The 21,331-nt window shown below is 44.0% G+C and overlaps 1 protein-coding gene across 5 annotated transcripts in view; it reads right to left on the bottom strand.

Annotated features, from left to right (window-relative positions):
* Positions 1-21,331, bottom strand: part of SCN8A (sodium voltage-gated channel alpha subunit 8) — a 112,673-nt gene that overhangs the window by 21,777 nt on the left and 69,565 nt on the right. For all 5 annotated transcript variants that reach the window (XM_068561848.1, XM_068561850.1, XM_068561845.1 and 2 more), the window contains exons 13-19: positions 19,920-20,158; positions 11,095-11,268; positions 8,636-8,992; positions 5,338-5,808; positions 4,681-4,798; positions 3,987-4,141; positions 904-1,077 (exon numbers count right to left, since the gene is read on the bottom strand). In XM_068561848.1, coding sequence (XP_068417949.1) covers positions 904-1,077; positions 3,987-4,141; positions 4,681-4,798; positions 5,338-5,808; positions 8,636-8,992; positions 11,095-11,268; positions 19,920-20,158 — 1,688 coding nt within the window. The remainder of the gene's footprint in view (positions 1-903; positions 1,078-3,986; positions 4,142-4,680; positions 4,799-5,337; positions 5,809-8,635; positions 8,993-11,094; positions 11,269-19,919; positions 20,159-21,331) is intronic.

The raw sequence follows: 21,331 nt of genomic DNA, 5'->3' as shown, positions 1-21,331 counted from the left end.
ACCATATAGCCAATGAAACCCATATTCTAAATGTACCAACCCAGCCACCAAACACTCCACTTTCTTGGCACTTCTCAGCCCTCAGAAGGAAGTGAAGTTTCCATAGGCCCTGCTCCTGAAATTCCCATTCATTCCCATTCAAATGCTGATTTGACTGAAAGAAAAAAAGCTTTAGTGATTAGACAGAATAAGAAACACTCATCATGGTTAGAAAACCCAGTAAGGAACAAGTCGTGGTGGGGTGAGAAATAGTTTCAGGTGATGCAGCTTCCACCCTGAAAAATAACATGGCAGGTGAAGGCCACTGAGCTGTGGCGATGGTCTCAAAACCTGGAGGAAAAAGGATTTTTTAAGAGTTTGATCACCTCTGTGGAAATGGCAATGTGTGGGAAGAGGGGGGCGGTTTGTTTCGGGGTAAACTCGTCCTCTCCCTGACAGTCTGACTTGTTCAGATGAGTCTGGTATGAAGACTTGAGGTGGATGGGGGTGTCCACGGGGACGGTCAGCAGGAGAGTCTACTTAGATCCCACCACCACCTCCATCCCAGCAGCACCCACCTCGTCCTCTAAGCCCTCTCCTGGCAGCAGGAGGAGGACATCACACTGGTTTGGGGACAGAATCTTCCTGTCCCCAGCCTAATAACAAGGCTCTGACACCAGTGATTCTTCCCAATCCTAATCTCTCAAACTTCTAGACCAAACCACCAGAGTAAAGAGCTGCTGAGTTAGTCCCTGGAGCAAATGTAGGACTTCAGAGTCCCTTCCCAGAGTTACGATCTGAGTGCTCCATCTACATCTTGCCCTACACCCTGGGCCCCAGGCAACTCCAGCCCTTAGAGGAAGGACAGTCCCTGTTTTTGCTTTCCTGCTGGCATGGGTGGGAAGTAGAAAGCAGGACACGTACAGCCACGATGAGGAAGTCCAGCCAGCACCAGGCATTGGTGAAGAACTTGACGAAGCCATAGGCTATCCACTTGAGCAACATCTCCAGGATGAAGATATAGGTGAAGACTTTGTCAGCGTACTCCAGGATGGTACGAATGCTCTTTCTCTGCTCAATGTAGATGTCCTCGAAGGCCTGGAAGAGAGGCAGCAGCGGCCTATAGTGCCTAAAGGGAAACAAGCAACACGGAGGTACTGCCCCCCTCGGCAGCCCTCCCACCTGCGGTGGCCCGTCATCAGCTCCCTGTCTCTTTCGCTCTGTCCCTTGCTACACATGGCTTTTCTCTTTAAAAAAGTGTTCTTGAGATGTAAGTCACATACCTCACAATTCAGCTATTTAAAGTGTACGATGCAATAGCTATTAATACAATTCAGAGTCGTACATCCATCACCATAATTGTAGAATATTTTCATTACCCCCCAAAGAAACCCCACACCTCTAGCTGTCACCCTCTAGTCTCCCGATCTCCCCCTAGTCCTGGCAACCACTCATCTATTTTCTATCTCCCCAGATCTACTCCTTCTGGACATTTCGTATAAATGGAATCATATAATATGCGGTCCTTTGCGACTGGCTTCTTTAACTTAGAATAATATTTTCAAAGTTCATCCATATCGCAGCACCCCTCAGCACTTCATTCTTCTTTTTATTGATGAATAATATTCCAGTTATGGCTATACCAACATTTTGTTTATCCTTCATCAGTTGATGGACATTTGTGTTGTTTTCACTTTTTGGCTATTGTGAATAATGCTATGAACATTTGTGTACAAGTTTTCATGTGGACATGTTTTAATGCCCCTTGGGTATATACCTAGGAGTGGAATGGCTGGGTCATTGGTAACTCAAGTTTAATTTTTTTGAGGAATTGCCAAACTGTTTTCCAAAGAGGCCGGACCAGTTTACATTCCCACCAGCAGTATATGAGGGGTCCAACTTCTCCACATCCTTGTTGACACTTTATATATTTATAGGACAAACATTTTTCTCCCTTCAGCCCCTGACACCACAGGTACAGGTGGAGAGTTCCAGGACTGCAAGACACTGGGTGAAGAGAATCTCAACACTCCTTTCTTTCTCTGGAACTGCCAAATGAGGGGATGAGCCTTTGTCATGTGAAGGTCTGAGCACTCGTGCGTGCAGGGGGGTGGACTGCAGAAGCTCTGTGCTGGGGGGAGGGAATCCCTGAAGCATGAAAAAAAAAAACTGGAGGTGGGCAAAGGGTCCTGTGCCCTGCGATGGAGGAGCCTGGTCTGAACAGTTCCAGGAGGAAGGACAGAGTCAGGCTGCCTGCAGACTCTTCTTCCAAAATGCAGGCACACGGACATCCAGGTTCACTGCTGGGCAGTGGGGACAGAAATCACAGGTCCACAGTCCTCAGGGTCTGGTACAAATAAATCCTCTCCGCTCAGTGGAAAAGCTATAGCTTCCACGTCACGTTTCCCCTTAGCTCCACCTGTAGAAATCCATCCTAGAACCCAACATATGTGAGCTGTCTGAGACTGATCACCCTGTCACTGGGGGCTCTGATCCCCCTCTGAAATCTCCTCACAACCACATTCTAGTCTTTTCTTGGACGTTTTAGCTGTGGCTTCACTTGACTTGAGTCTCACGCCTACTACTGCGCAGGGTCTTCATGTCCTGAGCCCAGACGCCCCCGTTTTATTCACCTTTGATAAATAAAGACTGTCCCAGGTAGCAGTAAAGAAAGTTCAATACATTTGTTTCACTGGTGCTTCTACTCTTTTTCATAGAGACAGGGGAAGAGAAGAATCAAAGGGTGAGGCATGTCCTCTCTTATTTTAGGTTTTCATTGACTAGATTTGAAGAATAATGATGACAGCAATAATAAAAGACCTTCCTCCATCCCTGGTCTGAGTCTGATCCTCCCTTTCTCAAGGGCAGGGCCTGCGCTGTCATCTTGGGGCCTCCACAGCGCCTCAGGAGGTGCTGAGTGAATGCCTGTTGATGCAATAAACGGCCCGGGGGCAGGCAGGGTGGTCTGGCTCCCCTTCACTAGGGATGGAGGCTTTTTTGCCTCCTGCGCTAGTCCTGATGCTTTCCTGCATTCCTCACCACCCCCCACTCCCCACTGCTTCATGCTCGGGCTCTTCACCACCACATGTCACTTCCTGTCTCGGCTTCTCCTATTCTCCTACCTCACAAGTCAGAGAGACTTCTCAAGTCACTGGGGGATCTTTAACACTAAATTTGGGGCTTCTCTCTTGTTAATTTTTGCTTCCAGATTAGGCTCTAATTCCACACCTACATGAATGTGCCCACCTTCTTTAAAAGCATTTCAAAATCCAGCATTCTTTACTTCTCCCTTAATTAAAAGAAGGAAAATGTGTGGTGTCTCTAGTCTCTGCTGTCTTCGAATCTACTCAACTAGGAAGCAGCTCCCTCACAGCAGACCCTGTCCAGATCTCCTCAGTTATAATCCTGCTAAAAAATGAAAGCAAACACCAAGATAATTAGTCCTAGTAGGGGAGGAACCTGTGTGTTCAGTGCCCTGTGTGCCTCACTGATTAATGAGAAGCACTTACAACCACGTGAATATAATGACCTTTGTACCAGAGATCTGACTCTTAATATCTGCTAAGGCCATGGGTTCTCCAAGTTCAGCAGCGTATGAGGGGAGAGGGGGTGGAGGGGTACCACCTCCCTCCTATCTTGGGTAACTGAAAAGTCAAGAACTAGTGATTCAGGGTATTAGGCGAGAAAGGGAAGCTCATTTTAGGAAGTTGTTTTGAATGGGGCAAACTAAGCAGTGAAGATACTTGGTAATCTGTATTCTCTTCCTGATGAAAAGGGAGTCCTAGGCTTCAGAGGGATCATGCTGAGTCTAAAGATGAAGATTTGGACAAGTTTGAATTCTAATCCCAAAGGCTCAAAACACCAGCTCGAAGCACTTTAGTAGATCATTATTCTTGGGTCTACAGTCAAGCTGTGTTCTCAGAGAAACTGGGCTTGGGCCCATCCAGTCTTCCCTGCTCTACCCCTTCCCCAGCCAATCCCCCATGGTTCTTTCCCCCGGACCTCACCAGGGCGCCACTGCTGAGCAGAATCATGAAGATGATGAAGGTCTCAAACCAATTGTGCTCCACAATGAGAAAGCAGGTTTTCCGCAGGATCCACCAAGACTTGCCCAGCCCTTCCTCAATGTTGACCTGGCAGCACTTGAATCTCTGGACACAACCTGGCACCAGAGGGAGAGGCAGGTCAGACTGTGGGACGTGCCCCACCCAGATGTGCCCTCTCCTACTTCTCCCAGGCCCCACCAGGTGCTGCCCCACCACACAGCCAGGAGTTCAGTGGCTGAATCGGAAGGTCTGACTCAGAAGTGGAGAGGGTGGCAGGGCTGAGGCCACGCTGCCAGGCTACCAGGGCAAGGCCCTCTGGCATTGGGAAGATGTCCTATAAAGAAGCAGTGAGAGGGAGGAGAAAAGGGTAGTCAGGAGGCAGACACAGCCATGACAGAATAGGCCTTTCTAGTGGAAGTTCTGGGCTGATGCCAGGAAAAAAGGACAAAGAAAAGCCTGAGAGTAAAAACTTGTGACAGCTAAGAATCAAATAGGGAAAACAGTATCAACCTCCCTCAAAATGATGAGGCGGGGAACAAAGTTCCTAAAGATAGCCACTGAGCCCCCCTCCCCAGCCAACCACTGACCCTGGCAGAAATGTGTCTGTGAGCAGTGCAAGTGCTACATGCCATCCCCTCTCCTGGCCCCCTTTCACCTTCTGTGAAACAGGCATCTGGATCCAAGTATTCCTCAGGCTGTTCCACAGGGACTTCTTCTACTTCTGGTTTGATATCAATGGTGCTGCCTTCAGAGGAGCTAGTGTCATCCAGTTTCTAGATACACAAGGAAAAGGGAGAGAAGCAACACTGCAGCACCATGTCCACTCTACACTGACTACGCTACCTTGGTACAGATGATGTACCGGCTACAATTCTTGTTACAAATCCATGATCATCCAGTTCATCACAGGCAAACAATTACCACAGCACCCTCAAAACTTCTGTCAGGATGGGGTACAACATTAAAGCCCACTCACAGATGACAGTGATCTACCCTAAGCAGAAGATGGGCTACAGATTGGTCTCAGTAATACAGCTCAGACAGATTAATGGCAGGGAAGTACTTGAGGGTTTTCTCCAGCCTCTGGATCCAGATGATCCAGAAGCAATGGAGACAGATCTGGAAACATCTCAGGAATCTAGGTCATCTAGAATAACAATGGGGGGGGGTGGGTAGGGTTGGTTCTCAAAGTTGAGAGTTGGCTCTTCCAGAATCTCTCTGCCAGACCCATAGCTGAACCAATGCCTTGGGGCTGACAGAGCCGTTTGTTCTCACATTAGGATCAAGACTCGCTTCTAGGCTAGGACCTTACATCTTTGCTGCCTTCAGGATCCGACTCGCTGCTAACGTCCTCGGTGTTGAGGTTCTCAAAATCAGACTCGCCTACCGCGATGGGCACTCTCACGGTCAGGTTGGGATTGTTGATGAAGGACATGTGGTCCTCATCAATGATGTACTTCTCCACGCTGCTGCCGATGCCGCTGGTTGTGCCATTGCCATTCTTCTGGAAGTCACCGTTCCGGTGGATGTCGGCACCAGTGTGGTTGGCGATACAGTTGGCCTTCTTTTCGTACAGCTCATCCAGAGGTTTCACTTCATCGGCCTCGCGCTGCTTGAAGTGGGCCTGCATGAAGGCGCGCACTTTCAGTTTGGTCCAAGCCACGCCCTTCTTGATCCGGATTACTGAGATTTGCAGGTTGTTCATTTCCCCATCATCATCTGTGGCTGCCAAGTTGTCAGCACTGAAGGAGCTCAGGAGCAAGGCCAGAAACAGGTTCAGCACCTGTACCAGGAGCATTAGGAAAAAGGAGAGTGAATGTAGAATGGTATTGGGTAAAGGAATCCACTAAACTAGGGTTGCCCACAGACTTACGTGAAAGACTCAAGAGTTTCTATTGTGTTTCATTTGACCCACGGAGTGTTTTAAATGTCACTAGGTGGGCATTTTGTTTGGTTTTGGTTGTAATACAAGTTTAGTACCCCTTTTCTTGGTTCTTTTGTAGTGTTATATACATATATATGTACTTCAAAACATACTGCTTTTCTTATAATCCGAGAAAGCAAAGGCTGTATCCATTTTGGGAGAAAATTCCCCAAAAATAAAAACATAAAGGTGGGCATGGATTATTGGGGAGGATCAAAGAATGCATAGATGCCATGTGTTCATGAGCAGCAGATGTCCTGGAGGACCCAGGTTAGAAAAAAATTAGGCTTGGCGAGCCAGACTCTCATACCACAAATCTAGACGGTGGAACTGAAATATATTTGATGTCACCCTATTTTAAGAATTAATTTTCTTTGTTTTCCTAACATTTATCAAAATTAAGTAGCTCTAGCAAGACAGTGATGGTGACTTTTGTGTTCTATCATACATCGAAGTGTCAAGCCATCAGAAACAAGCTTTATTTATGTTGTTTTTTCCCTTTATTTCACCACATTGGGCATTAAGTTAATTATTTTTATTAAGACTTACTTTTGAAAAGTGGGAGAGATGTTCACTTCTTGATTTACACTTGGCCCTTACTTTGTCACACTTCTGAAGAAGAGTAGGGCATAGTTTTTCGGTGGAGATAATCATATGTGCAGAGTGGGAGAAATGGAAACAATATATGAACTATATGTATCAGGGTTACTGCGGCCATTTGCAGAATTACAAAGGAATATAGTCGGTAGAATGGGGGTCAGTTGCAGAGGGCTTTGAAGGCCAGGCTGAAAGATTTGAATTTTATTTAACTGGATTCACTATTGGTCCTTGAGCAAAGGAGTCACAGATGATGACAGAGATTTGAGAAAGTCATTCCTACTAGCTATGTACACAGGTCGTGGGGGGGCGTTAGGGAGGACTAGGAATTAGGAGGCTGTTGCTTGCAGGAACTGATGAGGGTCTGGATTAGGCTATAGTAACCTCAAACCTTAGCATGCAGAAGAATCTCCTGGGGTGGGATGCTTGTTAAAAACAAGCATTTCCTTGGCCTCACCTGAAAGATTCTGATTCAGTAGATCTGATGTAAGGCCTGGGACTTGGCCTTTTTTAATGAGTGAAACTCAGGTGATTGTGATGAAGGTGGTCTTCCTCACACTTTTAGAAATAATAGATGGGTTGTAGAAACGGAAAGGAAGGGGCAGATCTCAGAAATACTATGAAGAAAGATGTAGGTATAGAAATGCTAAGAAGAAAGACATATGACAGACATCAGATATTTACTAGGAGTGGAGAGAAAAGTCAGAAAGACTTACAGATTACTAGAGACTACATGGGCAAAAGGACGGAGCCAAGGGGAACTGGGAAAGGTGTCATCAGAGGCAGAAATAATAGTGGATTCTGTCATGTGCTCAGGTATCTATAGCCAGTCATGGGGAGATGTCCCTGAGACAACTGAGAAAAGGAGGCTAGAGAAACGGTAGGAGGTCAGGGCTGGTAATGTTGATCCCACTACAGACCAGCAGGCAGTAGCTGTATTCACTGAAGCAGTGGAAAGACCAGGGGGATCAGGACTGAGGGGAAGGTGGCTGGGCATGGAGAATGGGAGTGATTAAGAAGCATTACAGTGTCTATTTTTATAGGTCCAGTGAAAGAATAGGGGGAGCATGGCTAGTTCAGAGGTTGGTGAGTAGGAACCCTCTACTGGCATGTGCTTCTCTATGGCAGAAAAAGGAAGAGACCTACTATGGATGTGCTTATAAGGGGTCATCTGAGTATGCCTTCTTCCAGCCCTCCTTGCTCTACACTTGCAAGTGGGCTTTGGCCTGATCTGAAAGATGAGTGCTTCTCAAACTTTAGCAGGCGCGTGAATCACCTGGGGATCTCGTTACAAATGCAGATGCTAATTCAGTAGTTCTGGGGAGGGGTCTGAGCTTCTGCATCTCTAGGACACTCTCAAACGATCTCATTGCTGCTAGTCCTCAGATGACACTTTGAGAAACAAGGTGTGAAGTCTCTGTTGGGGAATGTTCTATATACAGAGGCAGAAGACAGCAGGCAGACAGATCAGAGTAAAGCAAGAAAGTGATTTGCAATTTATACAAATCAGATAAAATCCTGGGATGGTTTAGATCCATGGTTCTCAATGGAGGGCAATTTTGACCCCTGAGGACAGTTGGCAATGTCTGAAGACATGTTTGGTTTTCACAACTTGGGATGGGAGTCACTACTGGACAGTAAAGAGTAGAGGCCAGGATACTGTAAACACCCTACAGCACGCAGGAAAGTTCCACAGCAAATAATTATCTAGCCCCAAAGATCAATATTGTCAAGGTCGGGAAATTCTATTTTTTTTGTAGCAGAAAGAGCACAGACTTTGAAGTCAAGGATCTAATATAAGCCCTGACACTTATCAGCTGTGTGACTCTGGAAAAATGTCTTAACTTTGCTGAGTTTTGTTTCCACAACTATGAAAGAAGGTTGACAGATTATGGGGCTCATGACCTAGTAGGACTCTGAAAACAGCAGTCTCCTTTCCTTCATTTGTACCTTAGGGTTCTCGAGCCAAGAAAGAATAAAGACCAACACAGACATGGTAGGTAGTAGAAGGACTAAGCAGATTGGGTTTCTGGGTCAAGGGTAAGATGTTCAGAGCAAAGAACAAAAAGATCTACAAGTTAGTACTAACCACCAAGTTGCCAATAACCATGACCATCATGAAGACAATGAGGCACATGGCCTGGCCGGCCACCTCCATGCAGTCCCACATAGTCTCGATCCACTCCCCGCACAACACTCGAAAGACAATGAGGAAAGAATGAAAAAAGTCATGCATGTGCCAGCGAGGGAGTTCACAGTCCTGGTTGATCTTGCAGACACACTCTTTGTAGCTCTTTCCAAAGAGTTGCATTCCCACCACGGCAAAGATGAAAACAATAATGGCCAGCACCAGGGTCAGGTTGCCCAGGGCACCCACTGAATTTCCAATAATCTTGATCAGCATGTTCAGGGTGGGCCAGGATTTGGCCAGTTTGAAGACTCGGAGCTACGGGGAAAAAAAACCCAAACAAAACCCAAGTGAAACTCAATTCATTTATTCTTACCACATGGCTACAATTAAAACAAATGAAATTACTAAGATCATCTTAACATTTATTGAGCACCCTTGGGAAATCCCCAGGACTTTCTAACAGTATCTTAGACAAAAATGAGAGAAACTGAGGCAAAGATGAAGGAAAACAGATTAACTGCACAGTAAGTGAAAGATTTAGAACTAAGAACCAAGAATACTGCCTCTAGTCCCCTGAATTAGTCTCTGGTCAATCTACCTTTTAAAAATCCATACCTGAAATAATCCTTTTCCCACTGATTTTCCCCTGACTTCTCAAGGGTCATATCAAGGAAAATGTGATTTGTAGTGAACCAAAAGGTCAGTTGGGTAAGGACAGTGAAAATAAATCATCTGTCTCTTTAAAAAAGCAAGCATTTAAAAATTCTACATACCTCTCTTTTTGTTTGCCAATAAATAATCAATCGCTGATATGAAACTTCGTGACATGCTTGGAATAACTTGGAGGAAAACCATAACCTCCAACTAGGGGCAGTTCCAATATGTCAAATATCTTATGAAAAGGGACTATACTGATATTAATTCAAAGGACAGAACTTTTGGTATCTGTCAATCACAAGATTTCTCTATTCTGTAATGAATGATGACAAGGTCTTGGCTAATAGCCTGAGAATTATAATGCATGAAGCCCATGAACAGAGATCATCATCATATATCTTAAGTCAATAACTAACACGTGATGTAATAAGAATTCTGGTAGAAGGCAACAGCACTGATTAGGACTTTTTTTTTCCTATTGAAAACTTGAGTCTTCATACATTGTTAGTGGGACTGTAATTTGATGTAACCCTTGAGGAGGGCAATTTGGCATTACGTGGCAAAACTATCTGCAGATCTATCTCTGAGCAAGCAATTGCACTTTTAGAAGGTTAAACTCATTGTATTTAGGTTAATGGTGTATGGTAAATCTTTGTACTATCCTTTGATATAAAAATAAACCTCAATAAATCTAAAAAAAAAAGAAAACTTGAATCTTATCTGAGAGTTCCAAGATTTACCAGATGTTGCTCTGTGCATACTCCGGGTCTCTCATATTTTTTCCCTATTCTGACTGGCTTTTAACTTATCAAGTGTATTAGTGGTAAGGCTTCTATCTCTTAATTCTTCATCTTATCTTCTAGATAATAAGAAGTATTCTCAAAAAGTCTACTGTGGGCTGGATCCTAACCAAAGACCAGTAAGCAGAGGTTCCAGAAACTTGACAAATATTTGTGACTTGGATTCAATGAGATTTCTGTTTTACGAACAGTTTCACTCTAATCCAATTCTATTTCTTAGATATGCTGAATATCCTGAAATCCTTTCAGTTGCAAGTGCTTAGGTATCTTCCCAATAAGGAGATGCTTTGTCTGATGCTTTGTCTGAGTGGGATACCTCCATGATAACTCAGCTTCTCAAGGGACTTAATCAGGACATCACTTATGCCTATGCATATGGGAAGCTATTTCGAGGATATCGTTAGCTATTCTTTCAGAGGCATTTTAATAATTTGAACACTAACTTCTTCAAATACATTTGAAAAATCTTTCTTAGCTAATGATGGATGTTCAACTACTAATTTCAATATAACTTTAAAAAACATTATTTTATTCTCATTTTTTGGAAGGGGTCACCATGATAGAAGAAATGAGTAGAGCCATCTTTGAAAAAGGAGAAATTCTTGCCATTTCAGGGAGATGTTCAGATAAAGAAAGAGGCTTACTAGCAAATCCAAATTTGACCTCAGAATAGCCCTTGGGAATCCTTCTTCTTCGTCTTTTAGATTAACCATTATTTTCTGAGGAACTTCATAAAATTGATTTCTGTTTGTTCACTGATTTTAACAACTACTTTCTATATTAGGTAGTTAGCAGAAAAGTTTTCAATATTTTAGTTGCTAAGCCAATAAACAGCCAACTGAAATTGGGAGTAGAATATAGCTAAGGATTTTTAAAAGTCATCAGATTAACTTATGCAAAACTCTTTCTAGTAGCTGCAAGATAGGAAATATAAAAAGAAATTGGAGAAATATGGAATACCAATCGGAAAGATCGCAGCACCGAAAGCCCCTCCACGTCTGCTAGACTCAGTTCCATTAAACTGAGGGAGACAATAAATCCATCAAAAATGTTCCAACCTTCTTGGAAATAATAGTAGGGATCCATGGCTATGAGCTTCAGGAACATTTCCGCTGTGAAAATTCCAGTGAAAACCTAAAGAGGGGAAGGCAGGGGGTAAGAAAAAAGAAATAATAAAAAGAAAATGCCTTTATCATTATCTTTGAATATGGCATGTCCAAGAAGCCCCAAGCACCAGCCTTGGCTAAATTCTGCATCTGAGGACAACAATACCTGGATGTCCCCTGACCACTCCACATGATGCAGGAAAGTCTTCTTACTTTCCTCTTGAATGAAGAGGAAATGTTCACATCTTTGTTGCCAGAACTACCCAATTCATATTGTTCAAACGTGCAGTTAAAAAATTATTCTAAGCAATTGAAAATATCACACAGGTGACTCCTAAAGGGTCAGCAGTCACGTGAATGTGTATGCCACATTTGGGATGTTGGCCAAAAAAAAAGAAAAAAATCACTCGTGTTATAATTATATTTAAAAAATACAGTATTATTCCTGATTTGACATTATGTGTCTTCTCAAACGTCGACATATACTGCAGGCTTTCTTATTTTAAATGGTAAAAGCAACAGAACATTGCTAAAAGTGTGAAAAATACAGGAGAAACATTCAGTCTCACCACCTTGCATACAACTATTATTTTAATGTACTCCTTTTCTTTTTTTTTCTTCAAATGCATATATATTTTGTCAGAGTTGTAAGCCACAGACTACATAATATTTTGGCTTTACACTTATCTTGACTTATCACGACTCATTTCACTTATCACGCATTTTTCATTTATCATGACTCCATTCATGTTGCAACACGGTCTTCGTAACTCTCACTTTTATTGCTTGTATAATATTCTATTGGGTAAATATATCCTCAAAGAACTTTCTTATTGTTGGAGACTTTGGTGCTTCCTTTTGATTTTTTCAATATGATAGTCAATAATGTAGTAATTGTTTTAGATTTGGAGCTTATTGGGTACGAGAATGACTTCTTCCCTGTGTTACCTGGCTCCCACTTTTCTGCCTTTCAGAGCACCTTGTGTTTCCCAATGCTTTCTGCATCCTTCCCAAGGCCTTAGTAACATAACATGCAGGGAGAAAGTAAAATCCCATGAACTCCAGTTTTGACAAGACCAATACCCTCATTCTAGCCTAAGCATGTAACATACGACTATTACTGAATATTCTGTTTTTAGAGGAGAAGACTTTATACGCAGCAGATTTAAAATTCATAGTAAGTTAATACTTGTAACCACTTCGTTACCAAGTTTACATATGAAGGAGTTTGAGGAAAACTTTGGAGATATGGTCTGAGGACAGAATTAAAAATAGTGAAAAAGACTTAGATTACAGACACTGTTTTGAATACACTGAATTAATGTATAGCAATAAACAGAATGACTTGATGAAAACACAACAAAATGGATAACTGGGCTGGAAATTTTGGGGGTCCATATACGTTTCTATGGTCCCCCATTTTTCTAAATTGAAGATGCAGTACCCTAAAATTGAAAGAAAATATTCCCTGAAGAGATCTGGTTAAGTTAAATCAAAGTTCATAGTGCAAGCTAAGCGTATACAAATAGAATACCACTCTGCGTGAGGTCAGGAAAGTAGGGGCAGTGAATCAACTCCTGACACACACTTTACCCTTAGCATCAGCCCATCAAAGGTTTCTCTACATAGAAACATTAACCCACTTAACGCACACTAAGTAGAGACTGAATTTGCTGTCCCATTAGTTCTTGGTGAGCATACATTAAGTGCTCAGTAACAAGCACGGGCTGACTGACCTCGGAATATCTATACTGTGGGAACTCTGGTTCCTGACAGAAGATCAATGACACAGTTATGTGGTGCTGCCTTTCAATGGGATGAAAGGCCTCCAGGCGCCTGGTAGAAATGCCTGTGACAGAGGTCGGCACCCATGTTGTTTCAGCACATAGTGTGCTGCCCTTGTTTGGGGTTTGGGTGAAAATAAATTTGTAACTATTGGAAGGAATTAAATGGAGAAGAGTAGGTTTAAGGTTATCCATTTGATGCCATTCTTCTTGGCACTGTGATATGCTTCTTGGGGAGAAAAAGGAACTACAAGGATTTTCTCGGTGGCGCAGTGGTTAAGAATCCGCCTGCTAATGCAGGGGACACGGGTCCGAGCCCTGGTCCGGGAAGATCCCACATGCCGCGGAGCAACTAAGCCTGTGCGCCACAACTACTGAGCCTGAGCTCTAGAGCCCGGGAGCCACAACTACTGAGCCTGCGTGCCACAACTACTGAAGCCTGTGCGCCTAGAGCCCGTGCTCCGCAACAAGAGAAGCAACCGCAATGAGAAGCCCGTGCACCGCTACGAAGGGTAGCCCCTGCCCTCCGCAACTAGAGAAAGCCCACGTGCAGCAACAAAGACCCAACACAGCCAAATATAAATTAATTAATTAATTAATTTTAAAAAAAGGGAACTACAAGCAGCACATCAACTGTATATAAATGTCCCTCTTGTGAATGTCATCAAATATTCACCTAAGAATTTATGTTCTAGTGCAGCAGATCTCAAAGTGTAGTCAGGGATCCCTGGGGTCCCTAAGACCCTTTCAAGGGTCATGAAATCCTTTCCCTTTTCCAACTACACATCTGTGTGAGGCCAGGTTTTCGTCCTATACTTAACCAAAATAATATATCACAATGCATTAAATACAGAAGCAGGTAAGAGAATCTAGGTATCTTCTATCAAACCAGACATGAAAGAGATTTGCAAAAATGCCAAACAATGCCATTTTTTTCTCAGAAAATACAGTTTTTCCCCATAAAATGTTATTTATGTAATTGTATAATGGGTATATTATTGTGATTTTAAAATAAATATTTAAGATTTTTCTTGGTTTTAATTTCAAATATGGTAAATATCAAAAGATACAACTCTCATAAAAAAAAGCTCTTTAGCTCTTTTTAAGAGTATAAAGTGGTCCTAAGACCAAAGAAAGATCGAGAATTCTGTCCTAATTGAATGTTCTGAATTCATGGTCAGCATATGTTTCAGGGGCCTACTGGACAGGCCCCTGGGCATAGGCCTGAGCACTTGTGATGCCAGCTCACCAGGCAAGGCCTACAGTGCCCTAAGACTGGGGTTATTTCATTTGGGGCTCTGCCTGGGGCTTGGGAAGGGCAGGGAGAAGCAGCACATCTCCTCTGCCATAACTGTGTCTACAAAGCTAGGCTCATTTGGGAGCCACTGGGATTTGCACGCCCCTGTCTACGCCCAGAAGGAGGCTAATCAGCTCCTGTTCTGTAGTGGATCCTCTTCCAAAGTTAATGAAATTCAATTTGATAAAAGCCCTATGTACCACAATGGAGACATGAAAAAAAAATATGACCATGAAAAATAATGGATCCTCAGGAACTGAGTCACCCATTGGTCACAACTGAGTCAGGTGACCAACTTGGCTGGGTTTAGTACTGAGACTTGTCTGGTTTTAATACTGAAAGTCCTGCATCCTGGGTCGACAGGGTGATCAGCTTGAACTGGTATGCCCAGAACCGTCCCACTTTCAAAGTGAAAGTTCCACATCCTAGGAGCCCCCTCAGATCTGTGCTTACCCAACCAGGAGAAGACAGGCACAAAAACATTTAGCAGGTAGTAAGAATTTAAAAAGAGGTATGCGTGAGGGGCTACAGGGACACAGATAAAGAAAAATTAAAATCTGAAAAGAATTCCTTTTGGTTGAAAATCTAGCTAAGCTACAATTAAGAAACCATAACGGGCTTCCCTGGTGGTGCAGTGGTTGAGAGTCTGCCTGCCAATGCAGGGGACGCAGGTTCGAGCCCTGGTCTGGGAAGGCCCCACGTGCCGCGGAGCGACTGGGCCCGTGAGCCACAACTACTGAGCCTGCGCGTCTGGAGCCTGTGCTCCGCAACAAGAGAGGCCGCGACAGTGAGAGGCCCGCGCACCGCGATGAAGAGTGGCCCCCGCTCGCCGCAACTAGAGAAAGCCCTTGCACAGAAACGAAGACCCAACACAGCCATAAATAAATAAATAAATTAATTAATTAAAAAAAAAAAAAAAAGAAACCATAACATTCATGTGTATTTGGTGAAGGATGAAAATAACTTCCTGTTTTTCCTTTTTTGCTTAGATTCTCAGAAATTCAATTTACATGTTAGGTTAAGCTTTTGCCCTTCCTTCCATACCCCCTCCCCGCCAAAAGCCCTTATCCACATGGAGGGGGGCCTGGTGTCAGGAGCTGGAGCCCAAGCAGGGCATCTGTGCAGGAGGGCAGCTTAGCATGGGCTATCAGAGCCGATGCAGGCCAAGGAGAGTGTCCACTTTGGGGGGGACAGCCCAGTGTCTGAGTGGGATAAGGAGGGTATTTGTGTAGAATGGCTGCCCAGCACAGGATGTTGAGGCCTAAGTGGGATGGGAGGGTGTCCACCCTGGAGGGGGTGGGGGACCCGCAGAGAGAGTTAGAGCTTAAGCAGGTGGAGACTGCAACCTCATGGGGAGGACAGCCTGGTGTGGGGTGTCAGAGCCTGAGTGGGCTGAAGAAGGCATCCATCCAGAGAGGTGGCCCAGTGAAGGGTGTCAGAGCCAAGCAGAGTGAGGAGGGTGTGGCCTGGCCTCTGGAGCTAGCTACAGAGCCGGGCGAGGAGAACTTCTAGGTGGAAGGACAGCCTGAGATGGGGGGAAAGTGTCCCTGCAGACGGGCAGCATGGAGTGGAGAGTCAGCGCTCGAGCAGGGCCAGGAAGGGCGGGCTGGCATGGGGTGCCCGAGTCCAAGCAGGATGCTGAGAGCTTCTAGGTAGGGGAAGCCTGGTGTGGGGTGAGGAGGGGTCCATGCGGGGGGAAGGTCCACTATGAAGCGTTCACGTTCAAGTGGGGCACGGGAAACAAGGATGTGTGGGGTGGCCTGGCCGGGGATGACAGTGCCTGAGAAGTGTGAGGAGGGGTCCACGTGGAGGAGCTCCGTGGCTGCTGGAGAGCCCAGCATGGGGCGTCAGAGCCTGACCAGGGGGAGAGGACACCCACGCTGGAAGAGGTAACCATGGCTTATTTTTTTTAAATCAAATAAGGGAATATACTAAAGATGGTGGCAACCAGGTCTCTTTTTGTTGGAGAAGGAGTTATAAACATAGAAAGAGGAACACTAGAATGAATCCTGAAATGCTGGGTTAGAATAAGCAGTGAGCCCTGTACGGAGAGGGCCCAGTTGTGTATATTGCTTCAACAGATCTTGACTTCTAAATGTCAGTTTCCACTAAAACAACAAGGGCTGCTTGAGAAATGGCTGATTCCAGACCTGAGACAGGAAAAATATAAAGTTAGCCTGGAATATTTCTGAGAAAGCAAGGAAGCAACGAGGACGTGTTGAAAGGACACGGAAGCCACCTTGAAGGGACTCCTACTGGCCAAATCGGGAGTGGTTTAAACATCTAAGTACACGATAGTAATGGATTAAAACCCACTGAATAAGACTGAAAACCTTGAGTCCATACAGATATAAGTAAGTAAAGGAATAAATCAAAAGTTTAATGAAAAACAGGAAATTTAGATAGCTTCAAAGTGTCTTCCTCACAAACACTTATTAATTATAAATGGAAAAAGAGTAACTGTACAGGGGAGAAGCCTGGCAGAACCTCCTTAATCAAGTGATCAAGTGACCATAGGCAGAAACGGGACAAATGCAAATCAGGTGCCACCTGGTAGATGTAATGAGAAGATGACAGTCTCGCTTGTGTGACAGTCCTGCAGAAGTCCAGGAGAATGTACTTGTTTGTAAAAGCACACTATAGTATTTGGGGGTGACAGGCTGGGTCAGCAACTTACTCTCAAAAAATAGTTTTTTACACTGTACTTGAAACTTTTCTGTAAGATTAAGATTTTTTTTTTTTAAACATCTTTATTGAAGTATAATTGCCTTACAATGGTGTGTTAGCTTCTGCTTTATAACAAAGTGAATCAGTTATACATGTACAATATGTTCCCATTTCTCTTCCCTCTTGCATCTCCCTCCCTCCCACCCTCCCCATCCCACCCCTCTAGGTGGTCACAAAGCACCGAGCTGATCTCCCTGTGCTATGCGGCTGATTGTTTAAAAAACCATGTTATAAACTCACTGTTGTGTTCAAATGGTTACCAAAAAACAGCAAGAGAAGAATCATTACGTTTATCTACTAAACAATACAAAAGTCAAGTAGCTTCCCTGGGTTCACTTTCCTCTATAAAACATGGGGGTTGGATCGAATTATCTTTACTCTTCCTCCTATTATGAACATTTTTTTCTTATGGGGAGGATGGAAGAGGCAGGGGTTGCCAATTTACAGAATGCTGTTCTCATCTTCCCTCAAAAACATCTATCTGCACGTTTGTGGACAAACACAACTCAATTCACTGTCCCAGCTGTGGGAAAAGCCTCACCGTCCAACCACAAGAGGAGGTCCTAGTCTATTTCACAAGCTAGTCCACCCATTTTTTTTTTGTTCTCTTATTCTCAGGTTCAGTCAAAGGCTGTATCCAAATCTCCAAGCCTTTGAAAATTCTCCTACTGAACTACACTCATACAGTTCCTAAGTATGGAGAGTACTTTTCACTAGTCCAAATACTTCTGTATAGGTTCTCATTTTTTCCTCCCAACTACTGATGACATGGTGTCATCCTCATTTTACAGATGTAAAACATTTCCGGACAGAAATCAATGGCTTATTTAAGGCTAATATGTCCAAAACAGAACTCCTGATTTTAAACTCCACCCCTGTTCCTTGCTCAGTCATCCCCATTTCCCCCTCGCTTACCAAACTTCCCCAATCTAGGCACCATTCCTGATTTCTTTCCCATCAACCCTCATGTCCAATTCACTGGCCAGTCCAAAGTATCCTGAACCATTCACTGTTCTCCATCCCCACTGCTAATCAGACATTACTTTTCCCTTGAAAACTCTGCCCCCGGAGTGCTTTCTCTTTTTAGAACTTGGTTCTGGTTGGCTTGGCTCAGGAAGTCCCTGAATATTAGCTGCTGAACTTCTCCTCTCTCCCTCTTCTTCAGTGATGATTCTGAGCAAAGTCTTCTGAATGCTCACGACTCTAATTTAGGTTTCTTTTTTTTGGGGGGGGGGTGCTGTGCTGTGCGGCATGCGGGATCTTAGTTCCCCAACCAGGGATGGAACCCGTGCCCCCTGCAGTGGAAGCAATGGAAGGGTGGAGTCTTAACCACCTGACCACCAGGGAAGTCCCCTCTAGATTTTCAAGAAGAGAAAAATAACGTTATTTTCTGGCCTGGTCTGAGGGCAATTCTGCTGGTAGTATGTGAAAAGGCCTCTCAAAATCCCTTGGAAATCAAGGACTGATTCTGCGAAAAGCAAGTAAAAGTAAAGACTTTGAGAAAAACAAAACACTGCAGGAAACACATCACTGCCACTACCATCAACAACAGAGTTGATCAAGTCATATTTCTCGTTACATAACTATTGGCTAATAAAATAAAGCTTATATCTATATGATATTGTTGATTGGCTCAAAATGCTGCTTGATGGCCAAGCCCCAGGGTCGGCCAATCACACAGCAAGCCACCTTCAGAGGCCTTTCAGAGACAGTTAACAGATTTCCTGGATAGTCTATGAGGGTATCCTGTTTCAAGACTCTGGGTATTTCACTGAGCTGCACATCGCAGTAGTGAGTCTGAAGTGTGTCACTAACTCAGACATAAAGATTGGAAAGATTACAGTATCACCTTGGATGTGTACTAGGGAACATCAGCTGTAAGGACTAACCAGTGTGTGTTTTCCGAATCAGCAGTCAAAATGATATTATAACACTTTAACAGTATATTAGGACTTAAGGTAGAAACTCTGTGTGTGTGTGTGTGTGTGTGTGTGTGTGTGTGTGTGAAAGAGAGAGAGAGAGAGAAATACCAGGCAGAGATCATGCACAAATTAAATGGTAACAACTAGATCTGACATGCCTATAGTGCAACTCCTAAGGAATAATGCAGCCAGATGACCTAGAGGATTCTTTCCAACTAACTCTTTACAGTTGATCAAAATTCAATCAACTCCTGATTTTTGTACTAAAGAAGTAAAACAGAAAGTCCCCAAATTACAACTACTTGACTTCACAATACACGACATAATCTATTTTTTTAAAACTGCATACTTATCTTCTAAATAATATAAATTAATCACTTAAGCCGACGTTAAAATAAATTTGGCACAGATCAACTAATGGTAGAAACTGGACGACACTCAGAAGTTGGACAGGAGGGGAAACCAGCCTAGAATTTAAAACCTCCCGTGGACAGTCCCCATATGGATAATTAAGATATGACGGTGTGGGCAAATTTATCGTTAGATTTAACACCCTGAAAGAGCTCCCCTATTTTGTGGTGGTTGTTACTGAAGGTGAAAGGGGAAGCGATTTGCTGGAGTAATGCGGGAAGTAATGTGAGAAACAGAATGAGAAAGAAATCCACAAGTCCTTGGCTCAGGTTGCTGAAACCAACCCACTGTACCATGCCTCCCATTCTGTCACCAACAGCTCCTAAATGACGTCTTCAAAGTTCTGCAGAAAGAGGAAACAGCCAAGGGATCACAAGCGAGCAGAAGCGGCGGGGCTGCGGCGTATGTGGAAGCATTTGTCTTCCAATTAACTATTACTTTCTTTTCAACTAAACTCCAGCTTTCAGTCTCAGAAACAAAATTCCTACAGGCAAAACCCGATCAGATGGTCAAATCAGGAGGCCGTGCTCCATCTTACCAGATTTCCTACAGCCAAGACATGTTCAAACTGTGGCGTCATAGGATGGTGTTCCATTGCCATAAACAGTGTGTTCAGGACAATGCAGATGGTGATGGCCAAGTCCACAAAAGGGTCCATGACGATCAAGTTTACAATCTCTTTCAGCTTTATCCAGTAGGGGTGACACTCCCAGATGAGGAAAGTGTTGGCAAATTTATACCAGCACGGCGGGCACTTTCTCTGAGACTCTTCCAGCTCTGTAGTGGGTAAAGAACAAAGGTAGCCCCTCAGTCTTGGGAAGAAAACAAAAGGGTTGGACTTGGTGGGTATCACTGCTATTAACACAAGAAGGAAGGTGGCCAGGGAGTGCTGACTTTCCTGAGAGCTTCCCTCAGTTTTCCTTCTCTTGAAGGCAGAGAGGAGGCATGACCAGTGCCAGGTCACATCCCAGTTAACAAGGATCTAGGTATAAACAAAACTCAATCCACCCGTTTGGGAAGCATAGCAACCCTGGTTCAACTGGCTTCCACACTCACAGGTGTATGATCTCAGGCAAGGTACTGCGTCCTCTACGCTTCCGTTGCCTCATCTAAAAGGGCACTGACTTTCAGGCTGTAGGACTAAATGAGTCCTATAATCCTCCTCCTTTGCTTACAGATTAAGTGGTTGATAGCAGACAGCACAGGGCCTGGCACAAGGTAAGTCCTCAATAAACGGTAGATATTTTATTACACATGGTATCATTAAACTATTTATTATCAGAGAAGCAGTCAAAAGCACACACACTGAAGCCAGACATATATGGGCGTAACCAGCTTAGGCAATTGCTAACTGTGGGCCCTTGAGTAAATTACTTCAGTTTGCTGCGACAATTAAATGAGCTAAAACATATATAAAGTGCCTCAGAACACCCTAGCATACAGCAAGTGCTATGAAAGCATTTGCTATTGTTGTTTATTTTCTTTACAGCAGAACCAGCATTGTCAACCAAGCCACCACATGGACCATCTGTCTTAGGTTCCCAAAGATGTACGAGTTCACAATGTGAGTTCGCAATGCAGTCAGGAACAGAGGTTGCATTCCTTCCCCTTTGCTCCTTCCTTCCTCTTTCTCATCTCTGCTCTTCTCTCTTTCTCCTTCTCTTGCCCTTTCACCCTTTCCCACTCTCATCCTTTCTTTCTCTATCTTCTTCGTCTCCCCGTCCCTCAGTCTCTTTCTTCCTTCCTTTTTGTTTCTCTCTTCTTTTGTCTTCTCCTCTTCGTCTCTTTAGTCTGTCCCTCTTTTAAAAGCAGGACGCATTTTTTCAAACAAGATCTTATGTGACCCCCAATATGTAAAATAGACAAACCAGGAGCTGCTCTAGTTTAGGCAGGAAGAGGAGCTTGGAGTCCAGGGCAATCCAAGTCTTCCTTCCCTGAGGTACTTCCCCA

The sequence above is a fragment of the Eschrichtius robustus genome, chromosome 13, assembly GCF_028021215.1.
Source record: "Eschrichtius robustus isolate mEscRob2 chromosome 13, mEscRob2.pri, whole genome shotgun sequence".
In the NCBI taxonomy this organism is placed as follows: domain Eukaryota; kingdom Metazoa; phylum Chordata; class Mammalia; order Artiodactyla; family Eschrichtiidae; genus Eschrichtius; species Eschrichtius robustus.
This window is presented reverse-complemented; position numbering and strand designations above follow the sequence as displayed.